The sequence below is a fragment of the Rhinopithecus roxellana genome, chromosome 21 (assembly GCF_007565055.1).
Source record: "Rhinopithecus roxellana isolate Shanxi Qingling chromosome 21, ASM756505v1, whole genome shotgun sequence".
Taxonomy (NCBI): Eukaryota; Metazoa; Chordata; class Mammalia; order Primates; family Cercopithecidae; genus Rhinopithecus; species Rhinopithecus roxellana.
In genome coordinates, this window is record NC_044569.1 from 28429041 (window position 1) to 28446198 (window position 17158).

Sequence of the window (17158 nt, forward strand, 5' to 3'; positions counted from 1 at the left end):
CCCGTCTCGTCATGCTGTCAGGTGTCCAGGTAGTCAACCAGAACAACAAGCTAAACTGAAACTAACAATCACCGCTTTATTCACTTACTGTGACAGTGCAAGTCAAGAGGTTAAAAAAAAAAAAAAAGTGGCACCAGCTCCTCAGTGTTCCGTCTCTCCCCATGAAACCGCACCAGGTGAGTCAGGTGAATGTGACACAGATGGGAGAACTCATCTCATTTCCTAGGAGCACTGAACAAAATCTTCTGTCTCTTTATGGGGAGGGAGGTGAGACAGAAAAGGACTAGTAGTAGAAAAGTGCCTCAGCTGACACCCTCAATAAAGATGTTTTAGCAGAGGTGTTTGGAAAATGCCTCAGGTGAGGCCCCAATAAGGCAGCTGCCAAACAGAGGGAATGCAGACATGCAAATGAGCGTGGCTAGCCTGGGAGGCCGAATCCTTGACTGCCACTCCCTCCAGGGACTGCAATGCACTGGTTATACACCAAGTTTGGTGTAGGGAGGGCACCTTCCCCTATGCCAGAAAAAGCCTTGCAATTGTCTATGGTCAAGCCTGAAACATCACACATGGGATTTTGGTCTGAAGGGAATCTCCTCACTTACTAATAAGCAAGGTTGATTAATGCTGTGATACTATGAAGATAAATACAATACAGTTACCAAATTCTAGCCCGCATTCAATATAATTAAAGCAAAAAGACACAACAAATACAAGGTAAGATAATGGGGAAAAAAAAAGAATATGTAAAAGTTTGCCACTGTTTTTTGATCTCGTAACTATTAATAACACTCTTTTGGGGACACCCTCATTTTGTATCTACATAAAGCTTACAACAAGTGAAAAAAAGTGAGTAATATATAAAAATTGGTTCTAATCTAAAATACCAGATTCACATGCAAATATTCAGATATCTGAGTTGGACAGTTAAAATAATACTTTACATATATATGTATACTCACGATTCATCTAAATCTTCTACAAATCCTTTACAGACGACCATATCAAGTAAAACAACTGGAAAAAAAAAAAAAGACAAAATGTACACAATAAATGCTGATTATTTGGCTCATACTGTATAAGCTTAGTCATCTTTGAAATGTTTTTGACCTTTTACAACCTACCAGAAAATTCATCACTGATGCATCCCAGGGTGCAAATGATGCAAAAGTAAAAGTAGTTCATCCATTTAATAAATAGTCTGTACGCAACCACATCGTGACCGGCCAAGTTCTAGGTAAGCCAATAAAGCTAATATACACAGTTTCTTTTTCCTCATTTTCACTCTCTCTCATCTTTCTTCTCCTTTTTACCATTCTATCTTTTTGGAATATAGATACACAGCATTCTTCTATTACTTCTTTTGCTTTAGTAGCAATTATCTCTTCAGTAAAAACTCCAAATGTCATTCAAAATATTTACCCCCAAATAGAAAGTAAGTCGAGCTGTAACTCTAATACTTATTACACGGCCGTGTCTGACACAGAGTGGACTCTAAAAGGTTAAGTGAGCGGACCCCAGTGAGAATGAGGGCACTCCGTGCTGACGGGAGGCAGCTGAGAACCGCTGACACACACTCAGGTCCTTTTCACACCGCACAATCCCGGCGGCCTGACCCTGATCTGTCCTCGACCACCCTCTCTGAGCACTGGTGGTAAAAACCCTTAAACGTAACAAGACTTAGAACCTAAAGTCAAGACAAGATCTGGTCGTTAAGGTGGGACGGCGGCATCCTTCTTGCCCATCAAAGGAGTAAGCTTTACTGAAACTTCCTACCACAATGAGAAAAACACAAAACACAAGGCAGCGCGCCCTTCCCACGTCCAGCATTGTTCCCGCACAGCGGCGGCGGAAAGACCCTCAGGTGTCCGCTCCGTCACGGCCAGGCAGGGCGGCGGGGCGGGGACCGGCAGGACGCTGCCGGGGACCGGGTGGGCATTTCCGCGGGCCCCGCAGGCCTCGCCCCAGACCCGAGCCCAATCCCGGCCCCAGGACGGGGCCAGGTTCCGACCGCTGCGCGCCCATTACCTGTGGCGCAGAGTCGCAGGGCGGCCCAACTCCTCCACGCTGCCATGCTAGCCAGGGAGAGTTGCAGAAGCTGACTCTGTGCAAAAGAGGGATAAAGACACTGGGGTTCGCTGCCTGCCCGCCCGGAAAGGGAAGCAGACCCGACCCGGAGCGGAAGAAAAGCACCGCGCTCAATACGGGGGCGGGACTAGCCGGCCTCCGTTAACCTCCCAGCACCCGGCCGGTCTCTGGCTATGCGCGGGAGTACGGCCCATGCGCGGGGAGGGTGGCGCCTGCGCAGTCGTGTTCTTAAGAATGCTTTGCGCCCTCGGCGCCACGCCCAGACCAGGAGCGTGGGAACCCTGCTTAAGGGCTTTACTAGGGACAGCTGTGCTTGTTCACTGGGGCGCGTTTCTGGGAAGGTGAGTACCGGTGAAAGTTACGCTGAAGTGAGGTAGGCTCCGACGACGCACTTGCAGGTTGAATATTGGCACATCATTTACTTGCTACTCCCGTGCAGTGAGTGCACCTGTGGGTTTTGATGCTGGATCAAATTCCAGGAAAGAGGCGCGCATTAAGACTGTGGATTGCTGAGCTGCGCGACACTCCGTATTTTTCCAAAGCGTATTGGTAATCTTCTTTCAACCTGTTTGCGTAATGGGACATCTCTTAAATGCAGCAAGCTTTAATGCATTTTTGCCAAAGTAAGGATTGCCTCTTTAAAAACTTTCTCTTGAAACTTGAGAACATGAAGTTAAGCGTAGGATATTTTTTGATGACTCTTTTCTTATTATTTTGGGACCAAATAAATAGTATGAAATGTTTATATTGCTACCTGTTTTTTCTTCTACACGACAATGATTTGTAAAAACCATATACTTTCATGAGACGGTTACTGCAGCAGTCACTACTTCCGAATTAGATGATATTTTTATGGGACATAAGGTACCAGAGAATTTAGATCAAACCAAATTTTGAAAACCTATGACAGCAGAAGGGGGATATGATGTCAGCCGGTTCACCTTAGGTTCAAAATTCCAACAGGCGGAAATGTTATAAAACGTTGTTATTCCTAGTGACTAGAAGATTAAATTACACTGTAATTGAGAACAAGCCCTAAATATCACCCCCTTTGTGCATACAGCATGCACAAACGCAAGCTCTCTGAAGATTCAATTTTTCTTTTTCTTTCTCTTTTATTTTCTTTCTTTTTTCTTTTTTTCTTTTTTTGAAAAAAAGTAGACTAAAACGTAAGGGGACTGTGGAAGTGATGGTAATGTTCTCGCGGTGGTGGAACAGCTTTATAATAGTATCATCGCCTCGATACTCTTATACAGAAGCTTTTCTACTTTCTTGGCAAGGTCTCTGAATGACCCATGTTCAATTTATTTTTCATTCTCATGTATTTCAAAGTTTTCTGTCTTCCACATCATGCAAAATAAAATAATTTCTTTTTATATTTGTGTTACAGTTTAAGTTCACATGTGGAGAACAACGAAAACAGGTTGACCTAGATCTATGCTCTTCAGTAGTGTAGCCATTAACCACATGTCACTACTGAGCTTTTGAAATGTGCCTAGTGTGATGAAGTAACTGAATATTTAATTTTAATCTCAGTAAACTCAAAAACTGGCACTTGATTCAGCTATTGGAAAGTTTTTTTTAATATGGTTGGAACAACTGAGGTATGTGAATCTACTTTTTCAACTGTAAACTTTATGAAATCTAAATACTGATCAAGTCCCAGGCGTCGGTGGCTCATGCCTGTTATCCCAGTACTTTGGGAGGCTGAGGCAGGAGGAATGCTTGAGGTGAGGAGACTGAGACCAGCCTGGTCAACACAGTGAGACCCCATCTGTACAAAAAATTAAAAAATTAGCCAGATGTGGCCTGGCGCGGTGACTCACGGCTGTAATCCCAGCACTTTGGGAGGCTGAGGCGAGTGGATCACTAGGTCAAGAGATTATGACCATCCTGGCTAACACAGTGAAACCCCGTCTCTACTAAGAATACAGAGAATTAGCCAGGCGTGGTGGCAGGCGCCTGTGGTCCCAACTACTTGGGAGGCTGAGACAGAAGAATGCATGAACCCAGGAGACCGAACTTGCAGTGAGCCGAGATTGCACCACTGCACTCCAGCCTGGGCGGCAGAGGGAGACTGTTTCCAAAAAAAAATATCAGCTGGATGTGGTGGCATGCACCTGTGGCCCCAGCTACTCCAGAGACTGAGGTGGGAGGATAAGTTGGGCCAGGGAAGTTGAGGTTGCAGTGAGCTGGGATCCTGCCACTGCGTTCCAGCCTGGCAACAGGGCAAGACCATGTCTCTATAAAATAAATATCAATTAAGTATTTCTGATGAAATTAGAGAGGTTGTAACGAGATATACTATAAATGTAAAATATACACTGGATCACTGGATTGGGAAGACAATATAAAACTGTAAAATGTCTCAATATTTTTGTACCGATAATGTTATAATGATTATAGCTTAGATATAGTGAGTTAATTAAATTATTAAAATTAATCTCACCTGTTTTTATTTTTTAGTTTAGCTACTAGAAGATTTATAATTACATATGTGGTTTTGCATTATATTTCCGTTGCACATTACTGATCTAGGCAACGTGAAAATGATCAAAATAATGCATTAATCTGAAAATGATTTAATAAACCAATAAACTTTTTAGGCTTTTTGTTCAGAGAACATGCTAAATTTCCACATGCTAAAACATATTCTGTGGTAAAAATTTTATGTGTTTTTTTCTGCTTATCTACCTCAAGTGGTGATAATTTTTTTTGAGATTTAAAAGATTCTACTATTTTGACAATATTTTTAAAAAGACTTTCAGATAAGCTACACTTGTACAGGTATATATATGTGTGTGTGTGTGTGTGTGTGTATATATATATATATATATATATATATATATATATATACCTTGTGTATTTTGCATACATATTGCTGTAGTCTAAATGTGTAACCCAAATTTCATATATTGAAACTTAATTGCCAATATGATAACATTAAGAAGTGGGGCCATTTGGGCATGATTTAATCATGAGGTGGGACCCTCATGAATGTGATTAGAGACCTTATAAAAGAGATTGAAGGGATTATCTTAGACCCCTTTTCCTCTTCAACCTTAAGCCATGTGAAAACACAACAAGAAGGTACCGTCCTGGAAGCAGAGAGCAAACCCTTATCAGACACCAAACCCTGCTGACTCCTTTATGTGCAGCCTCCAGAACTTTAAGAAATAAATTGTTATTATTTATAAATTACCGAGTCTGTTTTTTTTTTTTTTTTTTTTTTTTTTTTTTGTTATAGAGCACCAACACGCTAAGACACATGTCCTCACCAAAAGTCATATACAAGAATGTCTTGTCTATAGCAGGACAGTTTGTATTGTGAAAAGCTAAACAACTCGAGTGTCTAATAGTAGAATCGATAAATTGTGCTGTAATCCTATAGTAATGTACTATATAGCAACGAGAATGAATGAACTTTCGTATGGAGAACTACGTGGTCGCAAATCATAAACTAAATGTTGAACAGAAGAAACCAGAAACTATAGAAAGGTACCATATGATTTTATTTACATAAGCTCAAAAGCAGGCAAATTAATTGTGTTAAAAGTTGAAGTACAGGTAAACATCATGTTTCTTGATCTGGGTGCTGCTTACAATGATACATTCACGTTGCAAACATGCATTGAGCTGTACCTTTAGCATTTTTGTACTTTTCTGTGTTTGGGTGCTAATAAAAGCTTAAAAATAAGAATAAATACATAAAGCTACTTACATTTATGTTTTTTAATGGAGAGATATTATATAGTGTTAACAGTGCTTCTCAAATTTTAAGCATCAGTTGCCTGGAGAGCTTGATTTAATGCAGACTCTAATCAGTCCCTAGAGAATCTGACCCAGTGGGGCCCGTCAATTTACATTTCTCAAGAGTTCCCAGGTGATGCTGTTGTTTCTGTCCTGCATATCTCATTTAGTGGTGTTGAGGGAAAATAATTTCAGAAAATACCATTTCTTTTTAAATCACTTTGTGTAAAATATGCTTTAAGGAATGATGGGAGAAAAATCTGTTGTACATTGATTATAATCTTTATTTATTCAGTATACTAATTACATTAAAAATACTGGGACCAGAAGAAGAGCATAAACATAGGCAGCAAAACTTAAAGAGATATAGAACAACTTTATGAAAATATATCTGAAAACTTAAAGTCAATATTATTTAAAAAACAAAAGTGGTTCAAAAACTAAAAAGACTTAATAATTAGCAATTAAAGGAATTGAATCAGAAGCTTAAAATTATATCATTAAAAAATGAGACCCGATTGATTTTAAAATATGTACTACCAATCTTTGTGAAAACAAAAATTAATCTGTATTAGGATTCTCCAGAGAAAGAAAACCAAAGGAAGCTTTATTATGTGAATTGGCTTATGCAACTATGAAGATCAAGAAGTCCTATAATCTTCCGTCGGCAAGCTGGAGAACCAGAAAGCCACTCCAAGTGTTTAATTCAGTCCAAGTGTGAAAACCTGATAATGAGGGGTCCAAAGGCCTGAGAACCACAAGTTAGTGATGTAAGTCCTGATCTGAGTCCCAAAGCCCAAGAACCAGGAATAGTGATGTCCAAGGGCAAGAAAAGATGGATGTCTCAGCTCAAACCCAGAGAGTGAATTCACCCTCCCTCCATCTTTTTGTTCTGTTCAGGCTTTCAATGAACTGAATGATGCCCACCCAAACTGGGGAGGCCATCTGCATTACTCAGTTACTCATTCAAATGCTAACTTTTCCTGAAAACATCCTCATAGACATGCCTAGAAATAATGTTTTACTAGCTATGCGGGCATCTCTTAGCCCAGTCAAGTTGAAACATAGCATTAATCACACGGTTGTTACAAACACGTCCAGACAATCAAAAACTAGGGAACATTCACCAATTTTTTCAGAGTCTAGTATAAACTTGGTACCCAAACCAGAGGAGTCATGTGAGAATGGAAAACAAACAGGCCCATTTCACTTGTGAACAAAAATTGAAAAGTTCCCAATAAAATATCAAACCAAATCTAGCAGTTCACTGAAGAAGATAATAATCATGACCAAATTATTATTAATTTTTTTGAACCAGAAATGCAAGCCTTGGTTTAACTTGGGAAAAAAGTTTTAATGAAATTTGTTACACATAAGAGATAAATAGCATATGATTATTTAAATAAGCACAGTAAAGGGAATTTATATATTTCAACCTCTCATCAGTAGTAAATTAGGAATAGGAAGACAATTCTATGACATGTTGTGCTGTAAAGGTTGATATCCACCAGTTCCAGAATTATCCTGAGATGTTTTGCTAAATTTCTTGCATAACACTAACCACGGGTCAATCACCAAAATGTGCTGATTAATAATGATGCTTTTGTAACCATGGAATTTTCGGGTGGTTTTTACCTATTTGTTACATTGTTTATTAATGTGAGATTGATTTGCATTTGGTCTTAGTGAAATCTCCAGAGGGTTCTAGGATTGAGGCTGATTTTGTAGCAGTAATATACATACATGTCCAGGAAAACATTTAAAAACTCAGGTGAAACTCCACCTTGTGTTCCTTCATTTTAAAGGGTTCTATGCACATGCACGTGGTTCCTGATCCAAGAGAGAATGTGCACTTATGACCCTTAGAGAAAGAAGAAGCTAGAAGCTTTCACGCGGAATCTTTGTCCAGACTCCTTGCTGGGAGGAGGACTTTGATCCATATCCTTATTTCAACACTGTTGTTACATTGTATCCCTTTCCTTCATAGATTTGTAAGCATTGTTACATGAAGCCCTGTGAGTCTTTTTTAGCAAGTGAATTCTGTTTTTGTACAGTTGATGTTAGAAGTGGGATTGCTTAGAAGACTCCTGACTCAGCTGGGCATAGTAGCTCACACCTGTAGTCTCAGCACATTGGAAAGGCTAGGCAGGAGGGTGGCTTGAGGTCAGGAGTTCAAGATCAGCCTGGGCAAACTAGCGAGCCCCTGTCTCTACAATAATTTAAAAAGTAGCCAGGCATGTTTGTCTGTCTACCTGTAATCCCAGTTGCTTTGGAGGATGAGGATTGATAAGAGGCCAAGAATTTGAGGCTACAGTGAACTATGGTCACACCCCTGCCCTCCAGCCTGTGGGACAGACAGACACAGACTTTAAATAGAAGACTCCCAGAGACCGAGAGATTGCTGTCTTTCTGCAGAAAGTTCCTACTCTCTCAGAACTCATGATTAGTCATTCATTAATAGCAACAATAATTATTGGGCATCTACTTAAACAGCATTTATTGGAGTATAATATATGCACAAACAAGAACACATATCATTAGGGTACAAGTTAATGAATTTTTACAAAATGAGCATGCCCATGTAACTATTTCTTGTGATGATTCAGAAACAGATCATTGAAGCATCTACAAAACCACCCTTGTCCCTACAACCCTTGTCCCTTTCCAGTGCTGCTGTCCACCCTTCCCCTTTACTACCTCTACCACAAGAACCACTCTGCTGACTTCTGACAGGTCAGATTAGTTTTGAACTGGATATCAATGGAATCATACAGGATGTACTGTTCTTTCATTCAACATGAAGCTTGTGAGCTTCATCCAGAAAAAACTAGTATAAACTTGGTACCCAAACCAGAGGAGTCGTGAGAAAAAAATAAGATTCCTTCCTCATTCTTTTCCAAAAATATGACTTAAGCATTATTTAGAAATAGAAAGGGAAGAATCTAATAAACAGGATGAAAATATCCTATTGATATAGAGGTGGTTGCCAAGCTATGCTTGGTTGGAAGTAGCATAGTGTTTGCTATTAGTTACTGATAATAAGACTTTCTGTTGCAATCTGGAAATTATAGAAACTGAATTCCAGAAGCTAGCAAAATTGGAAGAGAAATGCAAACTGAAGGCAAGCTGACTAAAATTCCAGTGCCTACTTGTTGCTTTCAGCATTAGCAAAAGTGAAAGGAAGTTCTGAAGTTGGGTTTCATCCTCTCTGGCTGTCAAAGAAACCTCAACCATAGGAACTTGGACAGTATAACTTCTGGTGAGCCAACTAAGCCTGAGGTTATAACCTACTACAACGAAGAAGATAATTCAAGTGGGGGCAAGTAGATGACACAAGGGAGGAAACAACTGAAGTAAGGGATCATTCTGTGAAGTAAGAGAGGTATTTTGTACAGGGTTATAAGCCTTACCCTGATGAAACTTTGTTCCAATGGCTTCTGAGAATTTTAGATCCATAGCATTGTCTCTGGCTTTGAACACTGTTGAGGGAGGGGGATGTTTGCACTCATCCTGCATCCTTTTTTGGCTGCTATCTTTGTGGGGATTGTTCAAGGATAAATCCATCCTGACTGGAATGTAGTAAAGAGAGGACAGTTATTCCCAGAGAAGAGCAATTTCCTCACTCTTCCCTTGTCATTAAATGGTCGACTGAAGCTGCAGAAATGCTGATGATACAGACATTACTCGCCTGACCATATGACAATGAAACAAGCTCCATCTGGGATGCGCCTCATCCAGCTTATAAGTGCTGCTATTATAAAAGACAGCCCACCACCATGAATACCATACGTGATTATGCTTTGGGGACCTAAAAAGGATATAAAAGAGACAACTTTGGATTTTTATTCCCAACTTCTTCCTATCAGACTTCAAGATAATATTATACAAAGGGTAGGATTTTACAAAAGAAAGTAAATTTAAAAAAAGAAAAGGTCAAGAATTCTTTAGATGTTTAAGAATTAGAAGTCTTTAGATGTTTCATCTAAATTGACATGAAAAAGGAACAAATGGGCAGAGTACCCACCAGATCTTTGATGAAATTTTTCAGGAAGCGAGAGAAATACAAATTGCTTCTTCTCAAACTTCCCAAGATATTAAAATACCAAAGCAGATATACTTGGCTTGTCTAAGATTAGGGGAATTTCAGATAGAGAAAGGTTGTCATTAGTCTCTAGATTGAATTCCAAAATATCTGCCTTTATTATTTTTTTCTTTCTTCAACTTTTTTTTTTTTCTTTTTTTTTTTTAGATTCAGGGAGTACAAGTGCAGGTTTGTTATGTGAGTTGTGTATTAGTCCTTTCTTACACAGCTGTGAAGAAATATGAGAGACTGGGCAATTTATAAAGAAAAGAAGTTTGACTCACAGTTCCTCATGGCTGGGGAGGCCTCAGGAAACTTACCATCACGGTGGAAGGCACCTCTTCACAGGGAAGCAGGACAGAGAATGGGTGCCCAGCAAGGATGGGTTTTAAAACCATCAGATCTTGTAAGAACTCAATATCATGAGAAGAGCGTGGGGAAGAATGCCCCCATGATTAAACTATCTCCACCTGGTCCCACCAGGGGGATTATTACAATTCAAGATGAGATTTGGGTGGGGACACAGAACCAAATCATATCATTCTACCCTTTGCCCCTCCCAAATCTCATGTTCTCACATTTCAAAACACAATCATGCCTTTCCAACAGTCCCCAGAGTCAGCTCATTCCAGCATTAACCCAAAGTCCAAGTCCAAAGTCTCATCTGAGACAAGGTGAGTCCCTTCCACCTATCAGCCTGTAAAATCAAAAACAAGGTAGTTTCTTCCTAGATACAATGGAGGTGCAAAGATTGGGTAAATACAACCATTCCAAATGGGAGAAATTGGCCGAAAGGGGATACAGGCCCCATGCAAGTCTGAAATCCAATAGGGCAGTCATTAAACCTTAAAGTTCCAAAATGATCTCCTTTGACTCCATGTCTGACATCCAGGGCACACTGATGCAAGATGTAGAGCAGCTTGGGCAGCTCCACTCCTGTGGCTTTGCAGGGTACAGCCCCACTTCTGGCTACTTTCACAAGCTAGCATTGAATATCTGTGGCTTTTCCAGTTGCATGGTACGTGCTGTCAGTGGATCTACCATTCTGGGGTGTGGAGGATGGAGGCCTTCTTCTCACAGCTCCACTAGTGAGTGCCCCAGTGGGGACGCTGTGGTGGGGCTATGATGACACATTTCCCTTCTGGACTGCCCTAGTAGAGGGTCTCCATGAGGACTATGCCCCTGCAACAAACTTCTGCCTGGACATCCAGGCATTTCCATATATTCTCTAAAATCTGGGCACAGGTTCCCAAACCTCAATTATTCACTTCTGTGCACCCGCAGGCTCAACACCATGTGGAAGCTGTCCAGGATTGGCACTTGCATCACCAGAAGCAATTTCCCAAGCTATACCTTGTCCCCTTTTAGCCATGGCTAGAGCTGAAGCAGCTGAAATATAGGCACCAGGTCCTGAGATTACACAGAACTGGGGGCCCCTACGCTTGGCCCATAAAACCAGTTTTTCCTCCTTGGCCTCTGGACCTGTGATGGAAGGGGCTGTGTGAAGGTCTCTGACATGCCCTGAAGACCTTTCCCCCTTTGTTTTGGTGATTAACATTTGGCTTCTCACTACTTATGCAAATTTCTGCAACTTGAACGTCTCCCCAGAAAATGGAGTTTTCTTTTCTACCCTATCATCAGGCTGCAACTTTTCCAAATTTTCGTGCTCTGCTTCCTCTTGAATGCTTTGCTGCTTAGAAATTTCTTCTGCCAGATACCCTGAATTGTCTCTGTCAAGTTCAAAGTTCCACAGATCTCTGGGGCAGGTGCAAAATGCTGCCAGTCTCTTTGCTAAAACATAGCAAGAATCACTTTTATTTCAGTTCCCAAGACGTTTCTCTTCTCCATCTGAGACCACCTCGGCCTGGATTTCACTGTCCATATCACAATCAGCATTTTGGTCAAAGCCATCCAACAAATCTCTAGTAAGTTCCAAACTTTCCCACATCTTCCTGTCTTCTAAATCCTTCAAGTCTCTAGGAAGTTCCAAACTTTCCCACATTTTCCTGTCTTCTTTTGAGCCCTCCAAACTGTTCCAACCTCTGCCTGTTATCCAGTCCCAATGTCGCTTCCACATTTTCAGGTATCCTTATAGCAGCACTCCACTCTATTAGTACCGATTTACTGTTCTCATGCTGGTATGAAGAAATACCCGAGACTGGGCAGTTTATAAAGGAAAGGGGTTTAATTGACTCACAATTTTGCATGACTGGGAAGACCTCAGGAAACTTACAATCATGTTGGAAGGCACCTCTTCACAGGGTGGCAGGAGAGAGAATGGGTGCCGAGTGAAGAGGGAAGCTCCTTATACAACCGTCAGATCTCATGAGAACTCACTGTCATGAGAACAGCATCAGAGAAAGTGCTTTCATGATTCAGTTATCTCCATCTGGTCCCACCCTTGACACATGGGGATTATAATTCAGTGTGAAATTTGGGTGGGGATGCAGATAACTCTATCAGGTGGATTCTGTGTCACTGCAAAATACCTGCTTTTAATAGTAAGGTGCTATATTAATTTTCCATTGCTGCAGTTTAAAGCAACACAAATTTATTATGTCCCAGTTCAGTAGATTAGAAATCCAGTACACTAAGCTAGTCTTTCTGCTCCAGGTCACAAAAATCTACAATCAAGGTGTCTGAAGGCTCTGCTCCTTTTTGGAGGCTCTAGGAAAGGACCCACTTCCAGGCTTCTAAGGTTGCTGTTGGAATTGACTTGTATGTGGTGGTAGGACTGAGGGCCCTGTTTCCTTGACAACTGCTGTCTGAGAATTATTCTCCACCTACATTTCCTGACTCATGGCCCACTTCAAAGCCAGTGACAGTGGGGCAAGTCTTTCTCCTGCTTCAAATCTTTTCAACTTTCTGCTGCAACTCTCTACCTCTTCTGCTTTTGAGGGCTTGTGTGGTTATTTTGGGTCTCCCTGAATAATCCAAGATGCTCTCCATATCTTAAAGTCAGCTGGTTAATTTTATCCCAAAAATCCTTCAGAGCAGTAACTGGATTAGTCTTTCATTGACTGAGCAGAGTATGGGAACTTGGAGTGGACACCTTTAGAATTCTGTCTACCACAGGCAATAATGGATGAAGAAGGGTGATGTGAAGGACTGGGTCTCCTGACCAAATTCCTGTGGGAGAACCAAAGCCTTCTACAGATGGGTGAAATGGCCTAGAGATGGAGAAGCAGCTCTTTTAGGTCAATTAGGTACAGGAACATTGCCTCAGCCTGCTTAATGAGTCCATTCAGGGTGATAGAATTAATTTAGGGGAACAGGGAGATGCTTCTGGAAGAAGGATAAACATTAAAATCTCATTAAAAGTTGAAATATGTGATTTTCAAAAGTATACTGTGGGGATGTCTCCCTTACCTGAATGTATAATTGGTATGGATAGAATAATTAGCTGCAAATTCTTCCTCCTACTGAGTGAAAATTTTTACAAATAAAATAACTTGTAGACCTGCTCTTCATTCAGTACTAATTGGATATGAAAAATGGGAACTGTTAGAGTTACCTAAGCCTATTCAAACAGTAAATTTGAAATGCTAAGTAACATATGCCTATAGCAACAAAAAATTACTGCCTTGATTAAGGAAATGTTAGCTGCAGGCATGTTTGTATCCACACACTCTTTACACAGTGCCCTGATGTTGCCACTGAGAGAGGCTGATGGACGATGGAGACTGTCAGTGGTTACCGGAAACTCCATTAAACAGTAACTTTAATAGCTTCAGAGGTCCCTGATATAATCCACACTACTCAACTGCTAAATATACTATTTAACAAGCTAAAGGTGACTGGTTTTCTGTAATTGACCTGGCTCATATATTTTGCAATTTTAGATGCCAGGAAGAGTCAATAACATTGTGCATTCACGTAGAATGGTTTCCAACATACATTTGCCTCAAGGATACTGGAATTCCTCCCTGCATATTGTCACAATCTGGTGAGGCAGATCTAGATGCAATACGTTGTCCTAATGCTCTATCCTGATGATTCTATGATTATCTCTGAAACTGAGAGTCAAGCTAAAAGCAACTTTGCCATGATCATGAATCTGATTGGGGATCTGATTGCAGATGGTGCATGAACCCTAAACAAATCTAGGACCTCGTAAAGACTGTAAAATTTGGGAGGAGTCCATGGATTGGAGTGTCAAATGATACACAAAAGACTACAAGGAAGAAAATGTTCTTGCTCCTCTCCCCTCAGACTAATTGAGAGAACTAATGCCAAATAGGCCTATTTGGGTTTTGGAAAAATCATGTCATCTACTTTGGAATACAACTGGGTTCATCCCATTAACACCTGGAAAAAGTCCATTTGAAGGGAAGCTTGAACAAAACAACAAGCCTTCTTGGAACTGCAGAGCCTGTAGTTGAAGCTGTCCTGTTTGGACCATATTGTGCTAATGCTGAGATAATATTCAGTGTCAGTCACCTGCATTCATACTGACCCCAGTCTCTGGCTAAAGCCCATAACCATGGTCAGCAGTGACTTCTGTGTTTTTGTAATAGAAAATTACCTAGTACCGTTCTCTGGTATATTTCTTTTAAAGACAGTTACTAGATAGTGACTGCGCATTTAGTAATACAGCCCCAGTAATTGGAGGACGTAAAATTATATGAACTCCTTAACTACTTCTCATGTCATGAGTAATGTCAAGAAAGCATCCCAACATGCAGGGAAATGTTCATAGAAATTCCACCATAATGTGGATGTAACTGCACAGAAGCACTCTGCTATGATATGCAGTGAGACTCAATGTATTCATGAACAAGTGGCCTTTTTCCACTAGGACTTTCTAAAAAGCCATCTGAAGACTTGGCTGCTGGGCTGCTGCTCCTACTGGCAGGCCTAACCTTTCTACCAATTGCCTCAAGGATACATGGCAATTGGCCTGGTTTACAGGTGGCAATTCCAGAATGGAGTGCCATGGCTCAGTATGGAAAGCAGCTGTCTTGTGTCCAGCAGTTAGTAAATTCTTCATGGAAGAATAGCCAGGTTGGCAGCCTACTGGGCAGAATTACAGGCTGTGTTCCTGGCAGTAATAGAATTGACACAAATAAAATCGCAATGATTTGGGTGCATATTGACTCTTGGACTGTTGCTAATGGACTTTCAATTTGGTCTGGCAAGTGGACTGTAGATAATTGGCAATAAAGAGACTCCTATCTCAGATACTGCTCTTCCTATAATTCTGAGTGCAAATCGAAGAAAATCATACTGTTGTTCACCAAAGAACGTCTTTTCTAGTTTCTGAAGGTGATTGGAATCAACAAGTTGATGCTTTAGTTCAATCTCTTGAAATGGCAATACAGGTCTATGAAATGAGTGGACATTCTGGAGGTCAAACCATGCAGTGATGGGCTGACTGGCAATGTATACTACTGGACTCTGCTGAAACTCAAATTTCTTATAAAAATAGATTATTCTGCTTGCCAGCAGGAGAAGCAACATTTGAAGTCATATCTGAGAAGTAATCCCGGGGAAGAAAGTCTAATATATAACAGGGAATTAGATTATATTGCGTCTTTTCCTGCTCCTTCAAGGGTATTTGAGTGGAATAGACAAGCATAATAGATATTCTTGATTTGGCTTTGCATTTCAGTATCTGAATCCATGGCTGCTAATACTACCCAAAGATTGAACAACATAAACCAAATTATGGCACAAGTTTTGTCCTCCTAGTGAAATTCCTTATGTCAAGGTGAAGCTTTCAGACTGTGCATCAAGTTTATGTTGCAGCTGTGCTCTTGCATTATCTCCTCAGCTTTAGGCACAGCTGGCTGTGACCTGAAGCAGGCAGAATGCTGTAGTCTATTGCTGCTTCCCTTAAGCAGCCTCATGATTTACATCAATTGCCCTAAAAAGTTATAATTTTCTCTGGGTATTATCCTGCACAAAATGTTGAGAAACACCAGGATACACAATAAGGATCAATAATATTCATCAAACATTGTTACGAGTAAAACAAAACAAAAAAAAAAAAAAAAAAGAAGGATTTCCTTTAGTATCTGGAATTGGATGAGACGTTCAATATTACTATACCTATTAAATATTGTACTGAAAGTCCTAGCTTGAGTAGTAGAAGAAAAAAGAGAAAGGGGTAGTATAAGGATGGGAAAGGGAAGCAAAATTGTTACTAATCATGAATAAGGCAATCTATATTGAAATTTTATTTAAAGTGCATGTATTCGGCAGGAGTAAATTTTTAAAAAAAGTTCATGCAAATTATAAGCATTAGTAAACGTTTACCAAAGTAGCTAGGTTTATGGTCATTATGCAATAATAAATTGTGTTACTTTAAAATAGCAATCAAGGCTGAGTGTGGTGGCTCACACCTGTAATCCCAGCACTTTGGGAGGCTGAGGCGGGCGGATCACGAGGTCAGGAGATCGAGACCATCCTGGCTAACACGGTGAAACCCCATGTCTACTAAAAATACAAAAATTAGCTGGGCGTGGTGGTGGGCGCCTGTAGTCCTAGCTACTTGGGAGGCTGAGGCCGGAGAATGGCATGAACCTGGGAGATGGAGGTTGCAGTGAGCTGAGATCGCGCCACTGCACTCCAGCCTGGGTGGCAGAGCAAGACTCTGTCTCAAATAAATAAATAAATAAATAAATAAATAAATAAATAAATAAAATAGCAATCAAGAGAAAACATGCATTTAAAAATATCATTAATATTAGTAACAAAATGCTACATTATATAAAGATGTGGCAGCTATAGGAAGAAAATTATGACACTATTTCAAGAAATTAAACAAGATACCAATAAATGGAGAGAGAAAGCACTGCAGTGGATAGAAAACAACACAAGGTATCTGTTATCCCCGAGATTATCTATCGATTCAATGAAATTTCAACAACAATTTTAAGAAGTTTTTTTCAGGGATCTTAATATATTATTGATAAAAATTTATAGAGAAGAGCAAAAGTCCAAGTATATCCGAAAAATTAAGATGGAGGAGCTTATTCGGCTAGATACCAAGATTTTACTGAGGACAATGTAGCATTCACGCAGGGATAGACCAACTGACCAGTGGAATACAATAGCTCAGAAAGGAATTCAGGCATTAATGGAAACTTGACACATGACTTGATATATCACATTGGAAAAAACTGGAGAAAAGCGTATAACATGCTCAGACAATTTTAATCTCCATAAAGACAAAACAATTAATTTGGGTCCAAACCCTACACCATTGACAAAAAGCAGTTCCAGCAAGAAAAAAGACAA

The 17158-nt window shown here is 40.3% G+C and overlaps 2 protein-coding genes across 2 annotated transcripts in view; one reads left to right on the top strand and one right to left on the bottom strand.

The window, feature by feature from the left end:
• The window catches only part of TMX3 (thioredoxin related transmembrane protein 3), a 41046-nt gene extending 38650 nt beyond the window's left edge, over window positions 1-2396 (bottom strand). The window contains exons 1-2 of the mRNA XM_010358892.2: window positions 2026-2396; window positions 960-1014 (exon numbers count right to left, since the gene is read on the bottom strand). Coding sequence (XP_010357194.1) covers window positions 960-1014; window positions 2026-2071 — 101 coding nt within the window. The 5' untranslated portion in view covers window positions 2072-2396. The remainder of the gene's footprint in view (window positions 1-959; window positions 1015-2025) is intronic.
• The window catches only part of CCDC102B (coiled-coil domain containing 102B), a 341353-nt gene continuing 326510 nt past the window's right edge, over window positions 2316-17158 (top strand). Inside the window, exons 1-2 of the mRNA XM_010358894.2 lie at window positions 2316-2458; window positions 3622-3689. The gene's annotated coding sequence lies outside the window, so the exon portion shown is untranslated. The remainder of the gene's footprint in view (window positions 2459-3621; window positions 3690-17158) is intronic.